The following is a 26,614-nucleotide window of genomic DNA, read 5'->3' on the forward strand; positions in this document are numbered from 1 at the left end:
CTCACAGTGGTCATTAAGGCAAAAACAAAGCAGCTGCTCAGAGAAGCGCAGTCACTACTGGTCTTAAAAACCAGAAACTTCTCCCAGGGGTCCTCATGAAGGACTAGTACATGATGTAATTATCTATATCCAACACAACACACCTAGAGTTACTAAGATAATGAGGTTCTGAGGGTTGCTTCCTATATAGTTTCTCACTAGAAGCCAAAACACAAAAGCAGTTTTACTTTGGGACAAGCCTTATGGTTCAGTTTTGTAAGTTTCTGATGCTTCTAGCTTAATCCAGGAATAAAACTGAGAGAATCTAGGTCAATGGTTCTCAACTGGGGGAACTTTGCCATGCAGAAGACATTTGGAAATGTGTGGAGACAATTTTGATGGTCACAACTGGGGTGGGCGGGGAAGCTGCTCCTGGAATCTAGTGGATAGAGGCCAGGGGTGCTGCTCAGCACCCTATAATGCACAGGGCAGCTCCTACAAAAAAAACACTAGCTGAAAATGTCAATTATGCCAAGGTTGCAAAACTTGTCTAGAAGAACAAATGGAAAATATACCTCATCGAGACCATCCTCCAGAAACATTACCTCTCACCACTAGCTTGGACAAAAAAGGACAAAGTATTGGTCCATTTACACAAGGGGAATGGGGGGGTGCAGATGTGGTAGTTATGGCCTGGTCTCCTAGGGGCACCATAACCCCTAGAAGACAGAACTAGCACAGGGAAGGATGCTTCTTCTTTTTTTTTTTTTTTTTAAGATTTTATTTTTGTTTAGTAGGGAGAGAGAGAGGAAGCACAAGCAGGGGGAGTGGCAGGCAGAGGGAGAAGCAGGCTCCTTGCTGAGCAGGCAGCCCAATGTGGGACTCCATCCCAGGACCATGAGATCATGACCTGAGCTGAAGGCAGACGCTTAACCGACTGAGCCACCCAGGTGTCCCAGGGAAGGATGCTTCTATGGGCCAGCAAGAACTGCCTTGTAAGATAGTGGGTAGCTCTTAAGTGTTGATGTACCCCTGCCAGCACCACCACCAGACTAATTGTATGAAACCAGTGAGTCCCTATCTCTGGAATTCTCTGATCTGGCAGATTCCTCCTCCATGTAGATGTGTCCACAGAAGGAATTAAAAGGTCTCCTGGGAGCTACATCCATTCACTCATTTGTGTGCTTATCACATCTGTTCTTTACACTCTTTGTTTGCTGGCTTACTGGTAAACCAAAGCGAGAGCATCTGAGCAGCATCCAAGTCACTGTTCTTGCCAATTTTTGAGTTTTAACCAGACTTCGAAGTCTGGCCTGGTTGAGCAGTAGATGCAGTTGACTACCAATGTCGGGAAGTCCCTTTCTCTCTATCTGTGGGCAGTGATTCTCTCTGGTTCACATCTGCCCAACTTCGCCCTGAGACACAGTGGGGGAGAGCTTTCTTCCCTCGGCTCTAATTTGGAAAATCCCTGGGACCGTCTTTGGACCAGCTTCCGTTGCTTGTCACAGAACGATGATTGTGTTTGCACACAAGCCAGTAGGGAAAGAAGCAGCTCCGAAAAGAATGGGATCTTCTGCCCAGAAAAGGGGACGGGTACTAGGCAGTCAAGACAAATAGATATCCAGCATGCTGAGAAAATATGTCAGCTTTTTACAAACTTTTTATTTTGAAATTATTTCAAATTTACGGAAGAGTTTTAAGAATAGCACAAAAAATGGGGTATGTCCTTCGAACCAAATTCACTGGTCATTAACATTTTGCCACATTCACACTCCCTTCCCTTGCCTGCAGATGTGCAATTTTTTCTGAATCATTTAAGAGTAAGTTACACTGTTTATCCTGAAATAATTCATTGTATCGCGCCTGAGATCAGAGACATCCCTTATATAACCATGTCACAGTAATCACATTTAGAACATTTAACACTGAACCTTTACTGGTTGCATAAGGTACCGTCCAGTTGTACCAATAATGCCCTTTGTAACAACTTCTCTTGATACAGGATGACAGACTGCATTTAGTTGTTGTGACTGCTTAGTCTCCTTTTCTTCGACACGGTTCTTCAACCTTTCTTCGGCATTCATCCTATTGATATTTTTGAAGAGTATGGGCCAGATATTTTAATAGAATGACCCTCCATCTGGGTTTGTCTCAGGCTGCCTCACGATTAGATCTAGTGGTGTATTTTTTGGCAGAGATACTACCCAGTGGTGTACTGGAACCAGCTGGTACCAGTGGTGAGAGCCAATTCTCACATCACATCCCAGCAACGTGTTCTGTGAGGTCATATTGGTAGTTTGAAATCAGCTATGGTGGGAGTATTTGCACCATGGATATCAACAGATGCTACAAATGAGGGATCACCCCCCCTCCTCCAAGTTCTGGTTGAGAAACATATACATTTACCAACACAGCCATGTATATAAGTGAAGTTGTGTCCTTCTCAATAAATACTATCAGGAGGCACACGATGCCAGTCTGTCCAGTTATTGGTGATATCTGATCACTTGATTAAGACTGTATCCGTCTGGAGCACCTGGGTGGGGCAGTTGGTTGAGTAACCGGCTCTTGGTTTTGGCTCAGGTCATGATCTCAGGGTCGTGGGATTGAGCCCTGCACTGGGCTCGGCACAGAGTCTGCTTGGGTTTCATTCTCCCTCTGCCCCTCTCCCCTGCACATGGGCTCTCTCTTTCTCTCTCTTTCTAAAATAAATAACTCTTAAAAAAAAAAAAAAGATTGTACTGTCAGATTTCTCCATTGAAAAGCTAGCATTTTCCCCCTTATCATTAAATTTCCCCATAGAGAGATACTTTGTGATTATATAAATATCCCGTCCTGTTTCTCACCAAACTTTTATGCAATAGTTTTTATTTATTGAAAACTATTGCCTGGATAATTAGTACTATGATGACTGTAAATGATAATTTTGTTTTCCTCTCATTTCTTATACATTTATTTGGGTTTTTTTTTTTTAGATTTTATTTATTTATTTGTGAGAGAGAGAATGAGAGAGAACATGAGAGGGAGGAGGGTGAGAGGGAGAAGCAGACTCCCTGCTGAGCAGGGAGCTCGATGCGGGACTCGATCCAGGGACTCCAGGATCATGACCCGAGCCGAAGGCAGTCGCTTAACCAACTGAGCCACCCAGGCGCCCTATACATTTATTTGTTGGTGTTCTACAAGCTACCTCTTTTAATAGACTTAACCCTAGAACAGCTAGATAATTAGTGATACACTTGGAAACAAACTGACTTCCCCCAGCAGTTTGTCAAGTAGTTCCAAATCTTAAGTATTTGTGAGCAAGTGATTCATGTCCATGGTTGTGCAGAATAAGTTTCCATGAAGTACTACATCAATACAGAAAAAGCAGATGGGTCTTCAGAAATAATTTTCCCATTCTAAGTTTTTATATTTGATGATAACTTACCATCCCATCAACAGGAAAGGGAGCATTTGGAATCATTTTTCAGTCTTCTCTGATTCCAGTTTTTATCAAAAACATGCCTTTGAGGGGTGCCTGGGTGGCTCAGTTGGTTAAGCGACTGCCTTCGGCTCAGGTCATGATCCTGGAGTCCCGGGATCGAGTCCCACATCGGGCTCCCTGCTCCGCAGGGAGTCTGCTTCTTCCTCTGACCCTCCCCCCTCTCATGTACTCGCTCTCTCTCATTCTCTCTCTCTCAAATAAATAAATAAAATCTTTAAAAAAAAAAAAACATGCCTTTGGAAGATTCCTGGTGACAGATTGACACCGGAGTCAGAAAATTAACTAGTGCATGGCAGAATGGAAAGAGCACTAGACAAGAAGCCCAGAGTCACGGTCGGCTGTGGGGTTGGGTAGTACACGTCATGTCCCCAATGCTCAGTGCCATCATCTCTAAAATAATATGAGTAATTTTTTCACTAAATTCCCTTTCAGATTCTAAAACTTTCTTTTATTCCCTTCTACTTGTGAATCAAAACCTAGAGTTTACCTCATTAGCAAGATGTTTTGGTCAACTGAGCTAACAAGCCAAGGACAAAAATACGACGTCCGATGCGGAGACTGAACCTAGTGACCTAGGGACTGAATCTGTAAAGCAGCTAAATTAGCCATGAGGGTAGAGCACCAAGACTTGATACTGTTTCATATTACCCTTGTGTATTCAGCCACATCATCTGACTCACTTCTCTGCTCCTCTTTGTTTATCCCTGACGGTCATGGAAACCTACGAAGGATCCCATTACCTCTCTCTGAGGAGATCCCTCTCTCAAGTGTTAGCTTGCCCAGTCCCTATAAGGTTACCTGCGTTGCCATGGTTATAAGTAAAAGAAATCTTCTATCCTAGGACAGACATCAATTTCTAAAGAACTTTTGTACTTCAGGCATGAAATTCCGGAATTCCGTATATGTCTTAATTGAATTTCACCATGCGAAATGGCTGAGAACGAGGCAAATAGTATTATTTTTGCTTGATCCAGTTTTGTGAGCTCCCTGCACAAGTCAGGTAACCTTGGCAATCAGTATTAGAATTCAAAATACGTTGCCTTGGATTTCCAAAACAGTGGATAGGAGGAAGGTGAGGTAGGGGCTGAGGTATATAAAAGAATGTAAGGCTTGGCCAAAACATGGCTTCTCCTGTCTCCCTGGAACCAGAGTTCGGTAGGCCCCACCCCTCCAGCCCACCATCACCCTCCTCCACCAGAATTGTGTTGTGGCAACTTGCATAGGTGGAAAAAAAAACAAAAAACCCACAGGTGAGTTGCATATTTGCCTCCCCACTCTTCTGGAGCTGTCTGAGCCTGGTACTTTTCATGCTTCAGCTCTCATTTCGGCATTTTTAATATTTAATGACCCTTCTAAGGTAGAGAATTATTTGGCAGCATCCTTAAGGGTTTCTGTCTGAGGCCTTTTTATCTGCTGAACTTCCATTTACTAAATTGAAAAGTTGGTGTCTCAAATATTGTTTGGATGGCTCACCTAAGGTTCTGCTGAGGCAAAGAGGGTCATGGGGGGTCAGAAGAGTTGGCAGTCATTTTCAATATATTTTATTTAGCTTTTGTTCTGCTAATATCCGAAACAACCCATTTTTTTTCTCTTTTGTAAGATTTTAAGACAAACTGGACTTTAAGTTTGGGTGCAATTTCAAACTCAAAGATGTTTTTGAGTGTTCCTCCCCCTGTGACCCCCTCCCTCTGCCTGAGTTGTTGTTGTTGTTGTTTTCCTTTGAGCATAAGGAATATAACCGTTGTAAAACTTTGTCTTGATCAACACCCATCTCACCTGTTGGATTAAATGTTTCATCATCTTTCACCAGATTAGAAAACCACTGTCTCTTGCCTGAAAGACAGAGGGCAATCAACCTGGCTTCTCTTTGATTTTATAATCTGTTTCTAGAGATTAGAAGCAAGCTTTGAATTCCAAGGCTCTGGGCCTCTCAGCTTTTAGAGCAAAAAAGTTTTGAGCAGATCCGTTGCCTCAGGTTTCGGAAGGGAAACTTAGATGTCGCAGGATGAAATTCGTTTGTTTTCATTTTGTGACATAAGGGAAACATAATTATCACAGCTGGCGTTGTAACGCCCTGGGTTTTTGGTTTATTTTATTTTTGTGGCTTTTAGAAGAATTATTGTTATTAGTTTGTTTTATTTTTGAGAACCCCAAATCCAAATCACTTGGAAATGTGAGAGAAAAGCATAATCCTTTCAGAAATCTTCAGCGAGCTCACTGCTTCTGTGAACCTACCTAGTTCGCCTTTACTTTAAAACTACTTAATTACTCACCATTGATGTCCTGGTACAACTAGAAAAGCTCGTCAGCCCAAATTCAACAGGTAAAAGGGAGAAATAAAGAATTCAGGGCAATTTCTAGGCTCATGAGTTCGATAGTCTCAAAGACTCTGCACTTTCAAGTACTAATTATACAACACGTAAGCAAGGTTATATGGAATTGTTTTAGTGTGCGTTAATGCTTACAAGGTAGCGTATCACCCAACAAATTTTTTTTGCAAATTTTTTTAAAATGAAGATCCCGCTATACCATTCATTGTGGTACTACATTATATGATGCAGTAATGGTATTAACGTATATGATCATATTTAACAAAATAAATGAAGGCATATGTGAATACCTTTGCTAGAGGCAATATTCCCTCCACACACACTTACGCATCCCTACCAGGGCACTGAAAAAGCATTCCTGTTTTCCAAGGCCCAGAATTCTTATTTTTGGGGGTGGGGGGAGATCTTAAAGGATGAAAAAAATAAAATAATGGGTAAAATGATAAATTAGAGTTCATCAGATTTCAGTAAAATGGAACAGAATTTTGGTCTTCTCTAAGTATTTGCTGTAACTGATTCTTAAGGCTTTACATTTTGTCTCTAACTGTATAAATATTAATTCAACAATGTGTCACTGATGTCGAAGTGAATTTACATTTTTAATAACAGTTGCATTGTGTGTATACAAAAAAAAACCAAAAAACCATGTGGTGACCCAGTAAAAAAAAAAAAAAAAAAAAAACTCAGGAAAACACAGAACGAACAAATCTAAGAAAATCTTCAGAGCTTAAAAATGAACCTGTAGGGGTAAAAATTATTCATTGGGAAGTTCTCTGAATTTTCAGCCACCAGAGTCATTTGTGTTTCTTCCAGAATACTGCTCTCTAAACAAAATTCCCCACAGCTAATTAAAGTGTGCGCGCACACGCGCGCGCGCGCGCGCGCGCACACACACACACACACACACACATTGTAGCTTCCCCTGAACCCTGGATGCGCCCCTCCACGCCCCCCTCCCTTTCCCCTGTAATGGTATGATCTGCGTTTGATTGTAAACTGGAGGTGCCAAGCCGTGACAGCTTCCCCGACTCCACAGCCATTTGCTACAACCTAGGGCAGCCTGTGTCCAGTGACGCTTTGCTTTTCCCCCCCGACAGGGGCAAATCGAAGCGGACAGCGAAACCATCTTCAAGTTAGCAGCGCTTGTGTTACAGGTAAGAATCGACCAACTGCCTCTTGCCTGCGCCTTTTTGTTTGTTGGTTTTTGTGAACTGCCTGCAACTCTGAAACTTTCTCGCGTGGGCCGGTGGCTGATAGATTTTTTAAGCCAGCTGGTTGTTCGCCAGTGAAAAACGTGAGCGAGCCACCGTTTTCTGTTTTAGCGTAATTTGCATGAGCTATAGGGTGGTATTGTATGTCGCAAAGGAAAATGAAATTTAGACTGCTCTGGGGGAAGAGAATTTAGACCGTACTTCTGGAAAGGAGTTCTGGAACAGTTGAATTTGGGAAGCAGCAACTGTTACAAGAGCTGTAATTTTCATTTAAATTAAGTAACTTTTGTATACCTTTTTCTTGAGGTCGAGGGCAAGAGCCCCTTAATGCTTAAAGACGCTAGTAGCTGAAAAACCAAGCGTGTTCTGTGCTGGTTTAAAAAGAGAAAACAAGTAGCACGCGTTGATTTACCTATGTCCGGCTTAAAAGGTCTGTGTCCAGACTAGAAAGTGCTGCTCGAATAGACAAGCATTTATCACATGATCTTAGAGACCTAAAAGAAGACATAATCATCTGTGCTTTTTCAGATATATTTGTCTCTTCTGTTAAGAATAAAAAAAAAAAAAAAAAAGAATACGAAGTATTTCATGGATACTAATGTGTTCTCACCAATGCCACATTCTTCTCCGTGGCTCTAGAGAAAGTGTTCCTCGTGGACACTCTTCAAAACAAAACTCAGGCACTTTAAGAGGGAAACGTGACCAAGAGTGAAATTCATTTGCTTAGTTAACATAAATACATATTGATCATCTATCTTTGTTTTTTATTTCAGGAAGCCAAAGGGGATTATACCAGGTAATGGTTCCTTTTCTGATATTACTATGCAAAATAACCCTAGCTGAACCCTAGCTGAATGCCGTTACTTTGAATAACAATGGATGCAAACTCAAAAGAAAGTAGATCTCAAGGCGGGAGACTGAGATCTCTTCCCTCTTCAAATAGGGACCCATTCTTTTTGTGAATGAATCCAGCAAGGAAGCTTTCTTAGAATTTTTCAAGCCAGAGTGACAGTGAATTGTAAACAGAAGCCCTCCAGAGTTCTATTTTCTGTTATCTGCTAGCAAGATGAAGAAATCCCTAAAAAGCTTTGGTAGCCGTGCTGACTTTTTTAAAATTTATAAATAATCCTGTGTTGGAGGAGTTATAACATATGCACAAAAAGATAAACTCCATCAGCTGCTTAGTTAAGGGATTAATGGGGGCTTGCTTTTTGCAGCTGCCCTGCAGGGGCCTCCCCCTTCAGACACTTGACCTATCAGTGGTATTGTTGCCCCTGGGACACTTACTTGTTCTAACTGCCTAACTGGCCACCTCATCAGAGTGTTTATGTTCATGCTCTACCTGCTCCTTTCTGCCCCTTTTAATGCAGTAGTTGGAGTCGGAGAAATCGAAATGGTTAAAGGTGGAGGCAAGGCCTCCAATTAGAAGCAGCCCACAGGCCAGTGACCCATCGAAAGCCTCACCTCTACCATGTTAATGTTCCACTCCTAGTAAACTTTATCCGTAGATTATTTACAGATGACCTAGTACTCATTCCCAGCCAAGGTTTTGAATAGTATGCTCCTTAACAGACTGATAACCGAATAATGCCTTCCATGCCTGAAGACGTCCAGTCAGGGCATACTGCTTCACCTCAGAAACTCCAGATCCTCTCACCTGCCCATCCAGTTTGGTAAAATGACTGAGGAGTCCACGTAACACACCACGATCCGCTCACCACATTCATTAGCTTTGTTTTGTGCTGTGTTACTTTTTAAAAATTTGTGTTTAAGTTAGGAAATAGGCTTTGAGGGAAAGGAAAAGTATATTTAAAAATATATTTTCCTGATATATGTAAATATATCAGGAAAATCTATAAACACCATTATTTTTTAATTAAAAGAAAATGTGGGGATAAGAGGAGGGTAAATGAGTTTCTAGATCCTTGACATCATGCTGCTGTGTTCTCTGCTCTTGGATTTCTTAAAGGAGCCATATTTCCTAGGAAGATCAGATATGCGAGGAATGTCATCATGTGGGGGGGTGAGTCTGAAGTTGATTTATAAATGAGGGCTTTAGGGCCGAAAGCGCACCCTCTGCAGTCTGTGAACTGCTAACCCTTCCTTCCCCATTTCCTCTCCACCAGCCATGTAATGGACACTCTCTAAGCCTCATATCCTCATCAGGAAAATGGCACCTACCCCCTAGATTAATGGGTGTAGAGTGGGAGATCAAATGTTGTAAACATTGCCCAGGGCAGTTTCTGGCACATGGCAAGCTCTCTGAACACTTTGACTATTATTATCAATTATTCTAGTATCATTATTGCCCTCCTCATTATCATCATCCTGCCCTGTCTCTTGGTAACCTCTGAAGAGACCACTGGGACTAAGGTGGGTCTGAAGAAGGTGAATAGTGTATTAAGGGGAAGAACAGAAGAGAAAGGTTGATACCACAAACCTTCCTTGGGGAAGATCTCTTGCCTATGACTGAAGGCTCGGAAGAGATAGCCCTCAGGTAGTCCAGAGGTTGTCTAAGACTTCAAGGTTGTTGAGTTAGTCTGGCCAAGCCCAAACCAATCCTCTTCTTTAACTTTGCCTTGTGCCTGGTGGTTTCCTGAGTGATTACTAGGCTGATTAGATGGAGGACACTGTTTTGAAATTGTCTAAACCTCACTGAGTTGTAGAAGGAACATGAGCCTGGGCGTCAAGAAACTAGCAAGGTGACCCTAAGTGAGCCGTTTGTCCCTTCTGGGCCTCAGCTTGCTCATCTGTAAATTGGGATTCATGAAAATCGTGACTTGGCAGGGTGGTTTTAAGGAGATGAATGACGTGGAACGACTTTGTAAGTTATCAGTTGTTTTGCCAGCAAGCATTAGTTTTCACTGATGCGGGTGAAGGAAAGAATAAGGAACTGTGAACTCTTGTCATTGGGTTTATAATGAGGCAGAATTTTGATTCCTTGCTACCACCCACCCCCTCCCTGTGATGTGATCGCTTCCTCCTGTGAATGGGGAAAATATATTTTCCCCCCAAAATTTGTTACAAAACTAGTTTAAGAAAAATAAGATACCGTGAGGCAATGTGTATAATGGTTAGAGCAAAGACACGAGAACCAGACAGCCTTGCTCAGATCCCAGGTCTGCTACTTATTACCTGTATAATCTTCAGCAGGTTATTTAAACTGTCCAAGCCCTCAACTTCCTCATCTGTAGAATGGAACTTATCTTAATGGTATACACCCCATAGCATTGCTATGAGCATTAAATGAATTAATATTTGCAAAGCACGTAGAACAGTTCCTACAGTCTCCACTTTCTTATTTCATCATATTAATGGAATGACTTACCACCTCCCTGTTGTTTCAAATATGAATTGTTTCCCATTTTTTGCTGATATATAAATGATGCCGTGATGAACATCATGGTGTATTTGGGATTGTGGTAATCTGTGATTGTTTTCTTATGTGATGTTTCTCAGGTGGAAACAAGCAGAGGGAAGTTCCTTAAAGAGGCAAAATACAAAGTCCTGAAATGGAGTTTACACATTCTTGATACCACTACGTTAAAATTATACAAAGTTCATAGCTTTATCCAATAACACCCACAGAATGCCTAAAATGTGTCAGCCCCAGTTGAGGTACTGAGGATGCCGAGAACCATAGGCTAGGGCATCTCCTTCCTGGGAACTTGGTTTTCTATCAAGAATTACCTCAGTGGCCATTCTGAATCCCAATCTTCTGTTGACTTACAGGCCGGTGGCTGCAGCTGTTGGCTTTTAGAACTTCACTGAGTTGACTCACTGAGGTTTAAGCCTCAAAAAATGTCCCCGAATACTTTCCAAGACCAGGGCAATGTGGCTTTCTCAATTAAAACAATGATTAACACCTACTTCTTAAGGCTGCTCTGGTCCACCCACTCCTTATGAATATCTCCCTCTTTCTCAAATGTAGCATTTCCAAAGCTGAACCCAGCAGCACCCCAGCCCCCAGAGCAACTCCTCTTCCCGGACTCCCCTTGTATGACATCAGCTTTTCCTCTTGAATTACCTCGGAGGATTTCCCTTTCACCCTCCCACCCATCTCCTCCATCTGTCTAGTCAGCTCTCTTCTTCATCAGAAGGCTTGCTTTCTCAGCCCTCATTCCCCTCCACACAACCCGAACACGGCGCTGTGTGTGTATAGTTTGTGTGAGTGCTTTTGACGACGTTATTTTCAAAGTCCATGCGTGATTTCATTCAATCCCCACCACAAATGTTATCACTGCTGTTGAACAAATTAACAGATGGAAAATCAGGCCCAGGGAAACAATGTCACATAGCCAGTGAGCTTCCAGATCTTTTCTGGTGCCATCCCTCACAGCCACCTGCACAGAACCGCAGTTATCTTCCCGAGACATAAATGTGATTGGTGTTCACTACCAAGAATCTCTTTACGGTTTCTCATTGCACAAACGCCTACCCTGCACACCCTCATCTGGCATCAAGGCTCTACTTAATCTGTTTTATGTACTTTAATTTCCCATACTCCACTGTTTATACTCTTTAATATCTGTTCGTGCCTCTCTTCTCGGTTCTCCAGGTACTCTGTAGTATTTTCCCTTCATGGCTGTGCTCAAACTCTTCTTCCTGGAATGCCTTGAAAAACAGCAATCCTCCCCCTTCTTACTTAGCTTCCTGCCATGTTTCCTTAAGAGTATTTTAAGTGAACATTATCATAACCAGTAGGAAACCTTGCTCTCGGGAAGTTAATTAAAATAGTAGAGTGGGGACTTTCATTCTCTTTAAATAGTTGACAGTCTGAATTTCCAAGTCAGCCTTTAAGCTGCAAAGATAACAAGCTGCTTGGGTTACACAACGCAGACAACGCAGAGAATTCCTGAAAGCTGACACGGGCGAGGAGGGAAGGCTTTATCACTGAGCTAGCCGCAAATGAGTTTGTAAAAGCAGGACTGGGTTGGTTTTTGTTTTGTTTTGTTTTGTTTTTCTTTTTCATTTCTCTTAAGATCCTGAAAGGTGGAAGTTACCGAATAATCATGTGATTAGGGCACTTCTGCTTATATGAAAAAGGGAGTGACGACAATTTACAATTAAGTGCTGGGTCAGAATGAGCGTATATTGTCCCCCAGCTTCAAATGGGAAGGTATAATTCACAACTTACAGCTGTGCTACAAAATGCAGCTATTTCCCACGGGAAAGGACCTGGTGTGGCTGCCCTAAGTGTAGTTAATGGGGGGCAGGGGGGAGCAAAGACTTTAAAGAACTTTCCCGCCTCGTTCCTACCTCTCTAGAGCATTTAAACCTCTAAAATGTCCTTCCATTTCCAGAGCCTGTAAAAATCAGTTACAGTAATAAAAATAGCAGCTCCCGTGAGCTTGGTGCTATGCGGGGTCCTTACATCAATGGGGAGGCAGTAGTGAAGATAGGAGCTCTAGAATTTAACTGCTTGGGTTCAAATCCAGGCTCAGATGCTTGCTCTATAACTGGCTAACTAACCTCTCTGGAACCCAGTTTCTGGGTCTCAGTAAATAATGCAGGGCATTGTTATTGTTCCTAAAATGCATCACCTTCGCATCAACCCTGTGATGATAGGCACTGTTAGTATCCCCATTTTACAGATAGGGAAACTGAGTTGTGGGGTGAGCAAGTGGCATTCTGTCTAAGTCACATAGCTAGAGAGTGGCAGAATTAGGACTCCAAGCCTCATGCTCTTTACCGCTGTGAGGAGTCTCCTGATCCCTATTCCAACACAAACGGTAAGAATCATTACCTTCCTTGCTAGCAGAATAAAGAAGACTGACTGGACAGAAGTTGAACCTTTCTGTCTCATTTCAAGCAAGGGATTTAATGCATCAGCCAAAGGCTTTTGTGAAGAAAAACTTGAGAAGTGGCTTTTCTGTCTCCCTGTGAAATGATTATTTTAAGGTTTGACCTAAAGATAGAAACAAATTCTTTTGTGTATCAGTTCAGTGCATTAATACTTTATTTATTTTTAATGGTTTGTAAATACATCTAAGTGTTAGGCAGTTTTACATGTTTTACAAACGTTAATTCATTAATCATCATCTTCACCCTATGAACTTGGTATAATACCCCCGCACTACAAGCTTAAGAAACTTTGTGTGGCATTATATTGATATTACCATATTATGGCTTAACATTCCCCAATGACTTGGCCAGATGTCAAAAGTTATGTTGAATAAACAAACAAGCAAACAACACATGGGGAACCATGGACAATTAAGTGTGGGGAAGTACCTGGTTAAGAGTTAAAATTCAAGTTCTTTTCGGTAAGTTTCCCATCTGCTCATGTACATAGCGAATGTCCTAGAAGAAGACATGTAAACAGTAATTCCTACACTGGTTTGTCCCTGATGTGTGAGCGTCTTGCCTGACAATGTTCCCTGGACTTCACTTTGTAAAGGGTGGGTTTATTTATTTGCTGAAAGCTCAGTATTAAAATGCCTTTAAAAGATAGGCATTTTGGGGAAATCTGTTCTTTGTATTCTCTGTCAGATTCATTACTCCCCTAGATTTTAATTCCATTAACTCTTAGGCAGGGCAAACATTCATCAAGTTCTGAACTTGCTTTTTCTGAAGAGCTCTAAATTTGGAAAAAATCAGCCATCCCATACGATGGGCACTTTTTCATCTGTTCTAAGCATAGAGTGATAGAGCTGGCCTGTATCACGCATTTGAACCCTCATTTTATAGCTGATGAACTAAGGAGTGACAGATCCATGACAGTTCAGGTGGACAAGACCAGACCTGCAGTCTGTGTACCCCACCCATCTCAGAGTCATCGTTTTAACTTACACCTGTGTAAGCAGGCCTGTGTGGATCCCTGCTGTCCCTGCTGGAAGGCAGTGAGGGACAGCAGGCTGTGGACTCTACCCTGGCAAGTGGTGTTATCAGTGCAGTGACCCTGAGTCTAATATTAGTCACTTGAGGAGATAGTTGAAGAGTGAGAAGGCAGGAAATGAACTCTTGATCATCAGTGCCCTTGGATGCCTTGCCTTTTTCTCATTGTTCAACCCTGTTCCTTTGCATAGATTAAATACCTAGAGTGTGCGTGCGAGGCACTAGACCCAGCGAGGGCTATGATGGAGGCAGACTGGCTTTCCAGTCTCCTTTGTTGGAGACGCCAGGGGAAGGCATGGGCTCTGGACTCAGACAGGCAGGCGGGAGTGAGAGACAATCTGCTGGTGGCATGCCCTTCAGCCTGTTTTAAGACATCTGAATCTAAGGTCCCTTTTCTTTTCTTTTTTTTTAAGAGAGCAAGGCCATTCCCTTTTCTTTAAAGGGTTTGTTTTGAGGTTACCTTAACGTAACCCCTAACTTAACCCTTTCAGGGTGCCTGGGACGGAGTGGAGATGTCAGAGTACTTGGCAGTTAGCTTCCACTTTCCACGAAGTCCTATCTATTGTAGTGAGATGTGCTTTTTTCTTTTCCTTACCATCTTAGCAATTATTAAGTGTGCAGTTTAGTGGTGGTCAACACATTCACATTGTTGTACAACTGTCACCACCATCCAGCAACAAAACTTTTCATCTTGCAAAGCTGCAACTCCGACCCATTAAGCACTAACACATCTCTGCCCCTCCCCCAGCCTTGGGCAACCACCATTCTGTCTCTGTGAATCTGCCTATTCTGTCTCTATGAATCTGCCTAATGATCACATGATATTTGTCTTTTTGTGACTGGCGTTATTTTATTTAGCATAATGTCCTCGTGGTTCATCTATGTTGTACCATGCATCAGAATTTCTTTTATTTTAAGGCAGAATAATATTCCTTTGTATGTATAGACCACGTTTTGTTTATCTGCTCATCCATGGATGGATACTTAGTTTACTTCCACTTTTTGGTTCTTACGAATAATGCTGATATGAATATGGATATGCAAATGGAAATTATTATAGGAAAAGAGATGCACTTTTTAAAAAGAGTCCCCCGCTTCTAGGTACTTAATTATATTCCACCATTCATTGGGATAAGGTGGGGTGAGGGCATAGGAATGTAGGACAGACCTCAGATTCTTGTTCCAAATCATCAGATCTTACCTATCAAAATTAATGCTTAAAGAGTCTAGTATTTATATTGAAAATATTGTTGCAGATGAATTTTTGTTGACGTGGAAAAATGATTACAATATACAAAGTGGAAAAAAACAAAAGTATATGTATTATCCTTTTTTTTTTAATGTGTATCAGTGTATTCAAACACATGATATATGCATAAAACTGGTAAGTTATAGCATAGTGCATTGTCTTTTGAATTTTTTTGTTCATACAGCACATTCATTTCTAATATATACATTTATATATGTTTTATTTATTTATTTATAACAGTTATATACATGTAGAACCATACCAGCATCCTGTTCAGAAAAAATATTTACGGGGCGCCTGGGTGGCTCAGTCAGTTCAGCATCTGACTTTTGATTTCTGCTCAGGTCGTGATCTCAGGGTCAGGGATCGAGCCCCGCATCGGGCTCTGGGCTCAGCACAGAGTCTGCTTGAGATTCTCTCTCTCCCTATGCTCCTACCCCCACTCACACGTGCAGATGCATGCGTGCACAAGCGCTCTCTCTCTCAAATAAATAAGTAAATAAAATCTTTTTTAAAAATGAATAAAATATTTACAAAAGAATAACATGTGGAAAGGAATGAGATAGAGTAACACGTTCAAAGAAATGGGTACAGATAAATTTCACTGGAAATTCTAATATTTTCTTTCTGTACACCCACATACCTTTCCATCATAGAGACCTTAAGAGAGTGGATTCTGAAGTTCGGTGGAGTTGAGTTTAGTTCCAGATTCCACTTCTCCCTGGTGAACAATCTGAGCTAAGTTACTGAACCTCTCTAAAACTCAGTTTCCTTATCTGTATAGAGATAATTACAGTTCTTTTGAAACATTTTTTTGAGGTATGATTGACATGTAACATTAGTTTCCGATGCAGCAATCAACGTAATGATTAGATAATTGTATATAGTGCACAGTGATCACCCCAATAAGTCCAGTTAACACCCGTCAACATATTTATTATGAACTTTTTTTTCTCTTCTGATGAGGACATTTAGGATCTCTCTTCGCAACTTTCAAATATGCAGTACAGTATTGCAACGTTTTGCATGCTGCCTAGTTTAAGGTAGGGGCAGAAAAAAATTAAGCTATTATTATGGTTGTCATGACTTACAGTTGTCTCAGGATGGTGGGCGGAGAAATGTTTACAGGTTTCCTTCTTTGCATGTCACTGTATTTTTGTTTATCAGCATCAAAAACATAGTGCTTTTGTCAGAATTTTCTTAGAGGTTATTTTGTATTTTTAAAAAAACTCCAAGCTAACACAGTGACTTACACATCTCTCGCCCTGCATCCCCGCACGACTTGTGGAATTCTACCCACTCTGCCTAACGGAAACTTCCAAAAACCAAGGCTTAAGCTTTTCCTTGCCACCCAGAGCCACAGGGAGCCCATGACTCCCCACAGCACGTGGGAGGCCCTGGCCAGGCCCTGCTGGTGCCCAAGGCCTGTGTGCCTTTGTCAACAGGCTCATTCAGTTTGGGCACAGGTGCCCGAGGCTGGGCAGGCAGAAAGGAAGCAATTAAGACAATGGAAACCTGCCGGGGAAAGAGCTGTTGGCAGGGCGGACTTCCCGGGTGTGTGACCTGCGCAGTCACACAGGGCCCCCTGCTCAGAAGGGCCCCATGCTTGGTTGGTGATCTTCTGTCACCATGTTGAAATTCTCAATGATTTTTTGACAAGGGACTCCACATTTTCATTTATCACTGGGCCTTGCAAATTGTGTGGCTGGTTCTGGCTGTTGAAAATTGTAAGGCATGGAGAAGGCCTGGGTGTTGAATGGATTCTTAAAAGAAGGGGTTCTCTAGTAGGTGTCTAAACGGGTGCTCCATTGAGAAGGATGAAGAAACCACACAGAATTCCACAAGCCAGCTTTTTTGCATATGTCTGGAACATCTTAGCCCTTTCTGATTCCATTTTGCATGATCTCTCAGGTCAGAGGCACGAGAAGTAACATAATCTCTACCTCATAGGGCTCCTGTGAAAATGTACAAAAATAATGTCCATAAAGGAGTTGGACTAGTGCCTGGTGCCTAGAATACTCATTTCTACAATCTTCCTAAGTATTCACTACCTTATTCCTTGTATAGTTCCAAGAGCTAGGTATGATGATTAGCCTCACTTCTGTGGAAACTGAGGCCCAGAGAAGTTGAGTGACTTGACTAAGTCACACAGCTGGTAAGATGTGGAGCTGGGATTTGAACCCAGGCCCTCTGATGGCAGAGCCCATGCTCTCACTTCACCATTATGCACCCTGCTTTTACCATTATCTGCTAGGTGCCAGGCACCCTTACATTCTTTCTAGCATTTTGTCTCAAATTGAGATGCTCATTCTGCAGATGTGGGGACTGAGGCTGGCAGCCAAGGTCCCTTATCTTCCACACATGGAATTTGGATCTGAACCCTCCTCTGAATTTCCTCCCTGCCTTTTCTTTGGATGATTCTTCAAAAGTGAAGCCAGAGGATTATTAATGGTATCTGCTGGATGGGGCTGATAATGAAATGCAGTTCAGACCACGGGGAACTCCTGGACCCACAGGCCAGATGAGTCTGCATGGCTTGTTTCTGGCCACAGTGTCACGTCCTCTGCAGGAGCTGAGGCCCTAGCATCATCCTGGGTCCCCATCTCAGCTCCAACCTGAGGAGATGTGTCGGCTTCTACAAGTCTCACCTCTTTAATGCTCAGTTTTTCCACCTGTAAAGTGGGGGTGGTAATCCTATTTGTGGAAGAGGATTCTTGGGTGGATTATGTTTACATGCTCAGTTGCATGCCTAGTACATTGTAAGTATTTCTAACTATAAAAGCTCTTTTGCTCCAGCTTTTAGAAAAGAAAGGTATTGCCTGTGTTTGAATAGAACAAATACTTTTATTTCTTCTGATAGTTCTTAGCAGTTCACAGAGCTCATTCTCAGACTCTTATCTTGTTTGGATTTCATTTGTTTTTAATTTTTTTTTTTTAATGCCGGTATAGTCTTGTTTGGACTTTAAAATGACCCTGCGAGGAAAGGGGTTTCATCTCCACTTTACAGAAAAGGGAGGCCTGGATCCACTATTTAAGAGCAGAATCAGGCTAGGAATCCAGGCCTCTGCATTTCACCGCTCCTAAGTATTTTGCATTTCAGAACACTTTGCCTTTCACAGCTTTTTTTTTTTTTTTTAAAGATTTTATTTATTTATTTGAGAGAAAGAATGAGAGAGAGAGCATGAGAGGGGTGAGGGTCAGAGGGAGAAGCAGACTCCCTGCTGAGCAGGGAGCCCGATGCGGGACTCGATCCCAGGACTCCAGGATCATGACCTGAGCCGAAGGCAGTCGCTTAACCAACTGAGCCACCCAGGTGCCCGCCTTTCACAGCTTAAAGACACAATGCAAATAAACAAAAATAAAAGACCCCAAGTTCCACCTTAATAGACCCTAGACAGCTACCAACCCCACAGTGAGGATCAGTCTTGTGCCAGGAGCGAATGGGGCCATTGTACCATCACTGCTACTTGATACAAAAAAAGAAATTCAGCCTCAGTGGGCTTTTCAGATAGCGGCTGGCTAAGACATCTGCATATTTAGTGTTCAGTAGGAATAGAAAGTAGCGTGACATAAACTTCTCTCCCCAAAGTGTAAGCCATTCAGAGTCTACCTGCGCTAAGGGATGGCATTTTATTTATTTATTTTTTAAAGATTTTATTTATTTGACAGAGAGAGACACAGTGAGAAAGGGAACACAAGCAGGGGGAGCGGGAGAGGGAGAAGCAGGCTTCCCGCGGAGCAGGGAGCCCGATGTGGGGCTCGATCCCAGGACCCCGGGATCATGACCTGAGCTAAAGGCAGACACTTAATGACTGAACCACCCCGGCGCCCCAAGGGATGGCATTTTAAGGGATGATCTCTACATTCCCTCACTGATACACACTTCAGTGCCTTTTGGTTTGGTTCAAGAAACACTGAGTAACAACATAACACACATTCAGTCTTATTATCTGTGTTCAAATGGCTGATGAGGTTAATCCAGTTTTTGTGTGATCAGGACAGACACACTGAGTCACACATGCAGGAAGAAGGAATAAAGCTTTGGGGCTTCAAGCTGACCATACATAATTTTCACTTGTCTTGGAGGCAGTGTCCCAAGAAAGGAACAGGTTTATTTGACTTTACATTCTTTTATAGGAAAACACGATCCATATTATTTTTCTTCCATGTGCCCTTTTTTTCTAACTTGAGATTTGTATGACAGATCACTTTTTTAAATTATGGTAAAATATACATAAAATAAAATTTACCATCTTAACCATTTTTAAGTGTATAATTCAGAAGTGTTAAATATATTCTCATTGTTACGCAGATGATCTCCAGAACTCTTCATTTTACAAAACTGAAATGTTATGCCCATTAAACACTCCTGGCAACCACCATTCTACTTTCTGTCCCTGTGAATTTGTTTACTATGTTTACAGAATTTCACGTTAACCTGCTTCTCAGCCTGTCATTCTTATGAATTTTCCTTCTTCTGAGAGTTGAAGTTTCCAAGTAGACATGATTAGAATCCTCAGCAAGCTGGCTAACATTGAGAAAAACCTCTCATCACACTTTCATTATTATTAGAAGTTCTTTAGACTTAAAAAAAAAAATAGTTTGACAGTTGATCGTTATCAAGCGTGCAGATGGACAGAGTAATTTGTCCTCTGTTTCAAGTTAGGCCACAGACGAAAACAATAGCAAAAGAATTCAAGCTGAGAGGACACTGTGTTTCCCATCAAGAACACAAGCAGATTCCTTGCATCTTTGGTACAGTGCTGAGATAAGAAGGGCCCGATGCAAATTCCGTGGACTGGTCATGATGTGGGAAGAGCAAGATTCAAGGCTGAACTTGAACCAGTTACAGGGGATTCTGTTAAACAAATCCTAAAACTGCTTACAACTTGGGACTTGGCAAGGTGTTTCCAGAGTTCTTTCCCTGTGTCATTTATTACACAGGATTGTGTAATACACAGGTTGGCGGATTTAGCAAATAAAAATACAGGATGACCGTTTAAATTTGAATTTCAGATAGATAATGAATATTTTTGTTAATTCCCACACCTAACATACAGTGTTATATTAGTTTCAGGTGCACAATATAGCGATTCAACAATGAATAATTTTATTTATTTATTTATTTATTTATTTATTTATTTATTTATTTATTAATATAAGTGTGTCCTAAGTATTTAATCTGACAACTCTAACCTAGATCACCCACTGGGGATTCTTCTTGGTGGTAATCATCCATCCGTAGCTTGGTCTGAGAGTGGGGGCAATAAAGGGTTTGGAAAGCTCTTTGGTTTCACATGCTGCTGTCAGAAAGGAAAAAACACATTTATTGAGCGCAGGCAGCTGTCTTCACAGTATTGCTGTCTTCCCAAGAACCCTGTAAGACAGGTCACTAGCCCCAGTTTTATAATGAGGAAGCCAAGGCTCACAAAGGTTAGTTTATCTAGGGCCACAAAAATCCTACCAACCCAGAAACTTGGGACTGAATTCAGTTCTCCGTCCAAACCTTATTACTGCACATCACGGGTCCAGAGCCAGCTGGTTGGTTGGTCTGTTGATTTGTTTCTAAGTGGAAGCTTTGTAGTAGCCCGTATCCAGGTCCTGGCTGCCCATGGACAAGCTCTGGCAGACGGGGGGGCAGGTAGGGGACTCTTCTAAACCATATAAATTAGAAATAGTGCCTACCTCTAGGTTCGCTATGAGGATTAAGTGAGTTCCTATAAGTAAAATCGAGCACTTCACACACTCAGGACAGTCCCCTTTCAGGCCAGGTTCTTTTATTGTTCTGCTAAGGAGCTGAGGGGTCCGAGGGAGCTGGAGATCAGAGGCAGCCTGGAAATGCATGTTCACACCTTGAACCCCAGTGAAAGAGCTTCATTTTCTCAAGATGTGGGAGGGGCACCCCTCTCCCGGAAGCAGTGGGGGCTCCGGAGCTTCTGCAGGAGGGCAGGAGACTGGCTTATGTAATCCTCCAGGGATTTGGCTGGAGGTGTGATCTCAAAACGTTTAAACGGTGCGGGGAGGAAACTCAAAGAATGGAAAGACCTTGTGACTTGGGAGAGGAGTGCTGCCGGCCCCTCCCCGCTTCCACTCCTGCCTTCCAATTCCCTCCGGCTCCTCCTCCCCTTCTCTCCCTTCTGCTGCTCCGACCTGTAGTCCCGGGGAACCAGCCAACCCGCTGCTGGTGTTCTAGACCTAGCGCCACCTCACTGCAGAGCCTTTGGTAAGTCTTCAAACCGCGGCGGGCGGCCGGTTTCCCCCACAGGGACTGAGGGTTTGGACCAAAGGAATTCAGCTCTCCCAACGGTCTGGCTGCCTTTTGGTCTGGAGGGGTGGGAGGCAAGGAGGGCACTTCATTTTATCTACTAGGAGATTACCTCGGGTCTGTAAGCACTTTTTCTTTCTTTCTTTCTTTCTTTTTTTAAAGATTTTATTTATTTATTTGACAGAGAGAGACACAGTGAGAGAGGGAACACAAGCAGGGGGAGTGGGAGAGGGAGAAGCAGGCTTCCCGCTGAGCAGGGAGCCCGATGCGGGGCTTGATCCCAGGACTCTGGGATCATAACCTGAGCCGAAGGCAGATGCTTAACGACTGAGCCACCCAGGCGCCCCTGTAGGCACTTTTTCTATACTCATTACTGGCCATTTTCGGTAGTGGCATTGGACTACATTAAGTGAATGGGAGCCCTAGCTTTCTGCCTTTGCATACAATCGGCAATGAAAGTGACAACGTGTGTCTTTCTTCCTCATCTCCTCCCAGGACTTGGGCTCCTGCAACAGAGATAACTCCTCAGGAGTGGAGAGCTTACTGTGAAATATTGAGTCAGTATAAAAAAATGGGGCATGAGGGATACTTTGTGTGGTTTAAGGAGCCTTGTTGAGGTGTCGGGCTTCTCGCCTGAAGTGAGGATCAGGTGAGTTTGGATGCCCTGTTTTAAAATTCTGCTGAAAATGACTGGGGTCTGATTTTGTAGCTCTTTGAAAAAAAATCTTTTTGATGAAATTTGATATCTTTGCTATTAGGGGACAACCGTGGACTGTGGTTGGTTTGGTTCAAGAAACACTGAGGGGTAACACATACTCAGTTTTGTTATCTGCATTCAGATCTCTTAATTCGGTTTAACTCAGGTTTTGGCTAATCCAGATTAATCTAGTTTTAAAAAGCTACCTGTCCTCACCCAAGAAACTACCACTGTCCTAGAACCAGTCAGTGGCCACCATATTTATGAATTCTGAAGCCCCAAGTTAAGCTGACGAGTCTTCCCTTTCTTCCCCAACCCCACCTTCCCCTTCTGGTCAGAACCTGGAGGAGTTAGGCAAAGTGGGTAAAGCGCAGGTTTGGAGTCACATCTCTACTTTCTTACTGTGTGAGTTTAAATTAATCGCTCTTAAATTTCAGTTTTCACATCTGTGAAATGGGGGATCTGCTGATAATAGCATAATACACCTGTAGAGAGAGACTTCCTCCCAAACTCTGCCACCTAATAATGCCCAGTGAGTGTGAGAAATTCAAAGCATTTCTTTCTGGGGACTGAATGACGTGCTCACTTGGCATCACTGCTTGGGGTCAGCCCCCTAGAGTCTCCTGAAACTAACCTCTTAGAATGTCCTCAGCCTCCGGGACCTTCTTTTCTATTTTAAATGGTTGATTATTGTCTCTTTTTCGAAAATCTCCTTGTGTTTTATGATCTGTGGATTCTGTTATTCTGTTGCAGTGCTTCTCAAGTCATTTGTGAGACAGTTTGCTGGGTCCCCCCTTTGAGCCCTTCTGATGCAGTAGGTCTGGAGTAGGCCCCACTAATTTGCATTTCTAACAGGTTCTGAGATAATACTGATTTTGCTGGTCAGGGGACTATGATGTAGTAACTTTACGCTTGTCACCTTTAATATCCCCTTACCTAGGAATTAGTAGAAAGAAATTTACTGTTAGAACTCCCTAGTTATTAAATCAAGGAGCTAATAAACTAGACTCGTCATAGAGAGCCAAGTTCCCAGATAACTGAGAGAAATGTGATTTTTAAAAAATTCGAACAGCGTGATTTGAAGGCATCAGCGAAAAACCACTCTAAGTAAACTGGTAACAGACCTTAAACTACTAATCACTGAGCGTTAATCAGTCCAGTAGATTAGTGAAAGAAATCCGTGTTTATACACAGTAACCAAGATCCTTTTAATAATGACATGGTTAAGCAAGCTGTCATCCTTAAACAATGGATCCAGCTTGAATGTTGTAGTAGGTGAGTTGGCACCTACTACACCATTTAACAGACATGAAATGCACTTTCTGTAACTGGTATGATCATTACCATGTCCCAGTCCTTCAGTGAAGTGCACGGTCTCTAGCAAGCTTAGATAAGGAAGGGGCTTATCACCAGGGTCTCCACAGAGCAATGCCGGGAGACTAGCAAATGTTTCTAATTAGCACAATTCCTAATGACTGCAAATCTTTAGTTTGCATGGAGCACAGCATTAGATAGAGCTCCCAGCTGTGACAACTTGCCCAAGTCACCCGGATATCCCTTTTCATACCATTTTATTTAATTTTTTTTCTCCCCTTTACTTAATTTCTGATGATATGGTAGACTTTATCTTGAGTGTTCAAATAGGCATTAACTATAGCATTTTTACGTTTGCATATATATTTTTTAAGCAAAATATTGTATCTACCCATAGGTGTTTCATTAATAAATAAATAAGTAAAATAAATTTATTTATTATTTTTAAGTAACTTCTACGCCCATAATGGGGCTCAAACTCATGACCCCAAGATCAAGAGTGGCATGTTCTGCCAACTAAACCAGCCAGGTGCCCCTGGCTGGTTTTTATGAAATACAGGTTTTGAATTGTACATGGGTAAACAGACTCCAGTCTTAAGGTACTTTTTAAATAGCTTAGTTTATTTCTTTGTGTAGTAAAGTTGCTACAAAGATTTCCTTTGGGTCATTATATTCAACATGAGCTTTTCAGGCACTTTTGCTTTGGGTTTCAGGTAAGAAAGAGCTTCAGCCTCAAAAGGAAAAGGGAAGTTTGGGGGTTGGGCTTTTTTTTTTTTCCAAAATGTCCTAGAAACCTAGGGATGCCCCCACACCAGGCATACACAGCTACCGTCGTCAAGGGACCTCAGCGATTGGTCTGCTCTGGAAAACACTGGCACCCACCGTTTGCTAATTGCCTGCGCTCCAGCCTCAGAATGGCAGGTGGCTGGTTGTCGTTGTGAGCGTGTTCCCAATTAGCCACAAACAGGTGCACACATTTGCTGGGGGTGGCTGTTTCCACACAAGTGCTCCCACACACACAAAGGGTGGCCTCGGTCTTGCCAACCATGTGGCTTTCTCAGAAAATGAGTGAGGTTGGCACATTCCTCCAGGGCTTTTGAGGTCAGTGAAGAAGAACAACAGCCCAAGAAAGGGGGCTTGAGCATGCCAAAGGGAATCATCACCTGAAATGTAGTTACAGGGGCGAAATGGTGGGCCATGAGCTGCTTCCTTCTAGAAAGCCGTCAGAATAGGAATCTGGAATACCTAATGGAGGCTTTCTGCCTAGATCATCAGAGGAAACAAGAGCATGTTCTTCAGTGTGACATCTGAATTCCTGCTGAGACGATGAAGAAAAGTAATTCCTGGTTTTGTTACTGAGAAGTCACAAGTCTTGTAGATTTACGGGTATTCTCTCTGGCCAGGACCTGGAGAAATCAGTCCCTCTTGGCAATTCTGGTCAAGTGCATCTTTAAAATAACACTTCCATTGCCAGTAAGGTCAAGAACGCCCAGTCAGGGTGAGTGCATTTAGTGCTGGGGCACAGACATCTCCGTCCAGGGCTGCTCACCTCCCAGCTGCTTTTGAGCCCTCCCTCTGGATTCTGCCTGCCTGCCAGCCTGCCAGCCCGGAGGGCCTGGCTATGCTGAAGCCAGACCTGGCTGCCCCTGCAAGCTCAGTGGATCCACGTGGCCTCCGGCTCCCAGGCAAATTCCCCGGGCTGGGTTTTTCAGAGGGTGAACAAATCAGCACTCAGCTACTGTCAGTCCGCTCAGACGTGAAATCCTTCTTGGTCCCGAACTCTGAAAATGATCAGGATTAACCTTAGTATAATGTGCCAGTGTTTCTAACACCCTGGTGGATTCACTTTGTGGTTCGTCAGTTAGACCTCTTGCTTTACTTAGTGCTGCAGTTCTCCTCTAAACAGCAGGGAGCGGGCTCGCGCTCCAGCACCTTACTCCCACCCGCTAGCCACATTGGATGTCGTTTTTGATGTGAATTATATCACGCAGAAGAAAGCATAACACATGTATGTTTGGTTTAAAGAACAAATCAGAGAATGCACAGCTACATAACCACTCCCAGGGAGGAATGTTGCCAGGACCCCACCCCATCCCCCATTGTGTACCGTGCCCCTCCCCCCTTCAATAAAATCCTCTTTCCCCAGAGGTACTCTGACTCTGTGGTACATATTTTCTTGTTTTGCTTTCTACTTTTATCACCTAAATATGAATCTCTAGTTTCATTTTGCTTATTTTATTTTATTTTTTAAGATGTTATTTTTTTGAGAGAGAGAGCACGAGTTGGGGGGAGTCTAAGTAGGAAGCCCAACATGGGGCTCAGGCCCAGGACCCCAAGATCATGACCCCAGCTGAAGGCAGACGCTAAACCAACTGAGCCACCCAGGTGCCCCTATTTTGCTTATTGTAGAACATGGGATTGTGATGTATATATTAATTTGTGTCTTGCTTCTTTGCTTACTATTTGTGAATTTCATCATGTTGTGTGAAGCTCTAGTGTCTTTGCTGTACAGTATTCCATTGTTTGAATACATTACAATTCTATCATTCCTATTGTTACAAGATATTTGGGGTGTTTCCTTTATTTGTCTTCTTGGGTTTTAGTTGTTTGTTTCAAGTTTTTATTTAAATTCTAGTTGGTTTACATATAGTGTAATATTGGTTTTAGGAAGAGAATTTAGTGATTCATCACTTACATACAACACCCGGTGCTCATCACAAGTGCCCTCCTTAATACCCATCAACCATTTAGCTCTCCACCCGCACCCCCACCCTCCTTATTTGTCTTCTTGTGAACGATGCTGCTACAAAGCTTATTCTTTTGCCTAAGTTTCTCTAGGGATATACCTAAGAAAGGATCTCTGTGTACAGGGTATACAAATTTCCAAATTGATCATACCAATTAACATTCCCACTAGCAATAGATGGGAGTTTCTCTCGCCCTACACCTTCATGTAGACTAGGTATTGCCAGAGTTTTAAGTTTGGCAGTCTGGTACGTAGTGGTGATTCACTGAGGGTTTAATTTGTGTTTCCCTGAGTACTTATGAAGCTGAATACTTGATTCTGTCTGTTGGCCACAGGATTTCTACTTCTGTGCACTGTTGAAAGGTTTAACCCATTTTTCTTTTTTTTTATTGTTATGTTAATCACCATACATTACATCATTCGTCTTTGATGTAGTGTTCCATGATTCATTGTTTGTGCATAACACCCAGTGCTCCATGCAGAACGTGCCCTCCTCAATACC

At 42.5% G+C, this 26,614-nt stretch overlaps 1 protein-coding gene and 1 long non-coding RNA gene across 2 annotated transcripts in view; both read left to right on the plus strand.

Moving 5' to 3' along the window:
- Positions 1–26,614, plus strand: part of FRMD4B (FERM domain containing 4B) — a 119,873-nt gene that overhangs the window by 44,200 nt on the left and 49,059 nt on the right. Inside the window, exons 5-6 of the mRNA XM_081805825.1 lie at positions 6,891–6,947; positions 7,778–7,800. Coding sequence (XP_081661951.1) covers positions 6,891–6,947; positions 7,778–7,800 — 80 coding nt within the window. The remainder of the gene's footprint in view (positions 1–6,890; positions 6,948–7,777; positions 7,801–26,614) is intronic.
- Positions 3,010–4,270, plus strand: LOC145721628 (uncharacterized). The gene is made up of 2 exons (XR_014145446.1): positions 3,010–3,492; positions 3,707–4,270. It is a non-coding gene; the product is annotated as an uncharacterized LOC145721628 (long non-coding RNA).

Source organism: Leptonychotes weddellii, chromosome 1, assembly GCF_054177405.1.
Source record: "Leptonychotes weddellii isolate Sample4059 chromosome 1, ASM5417740v2, whole genome shotgun sequence".
In the NCBI taxonomy this organism is placed as follows: Eukaryota; Metazoa; Chordata; class Mammalia; order Carnivora; family Phocidae; genus Leptonychotes; species Leptonychotes weddellii.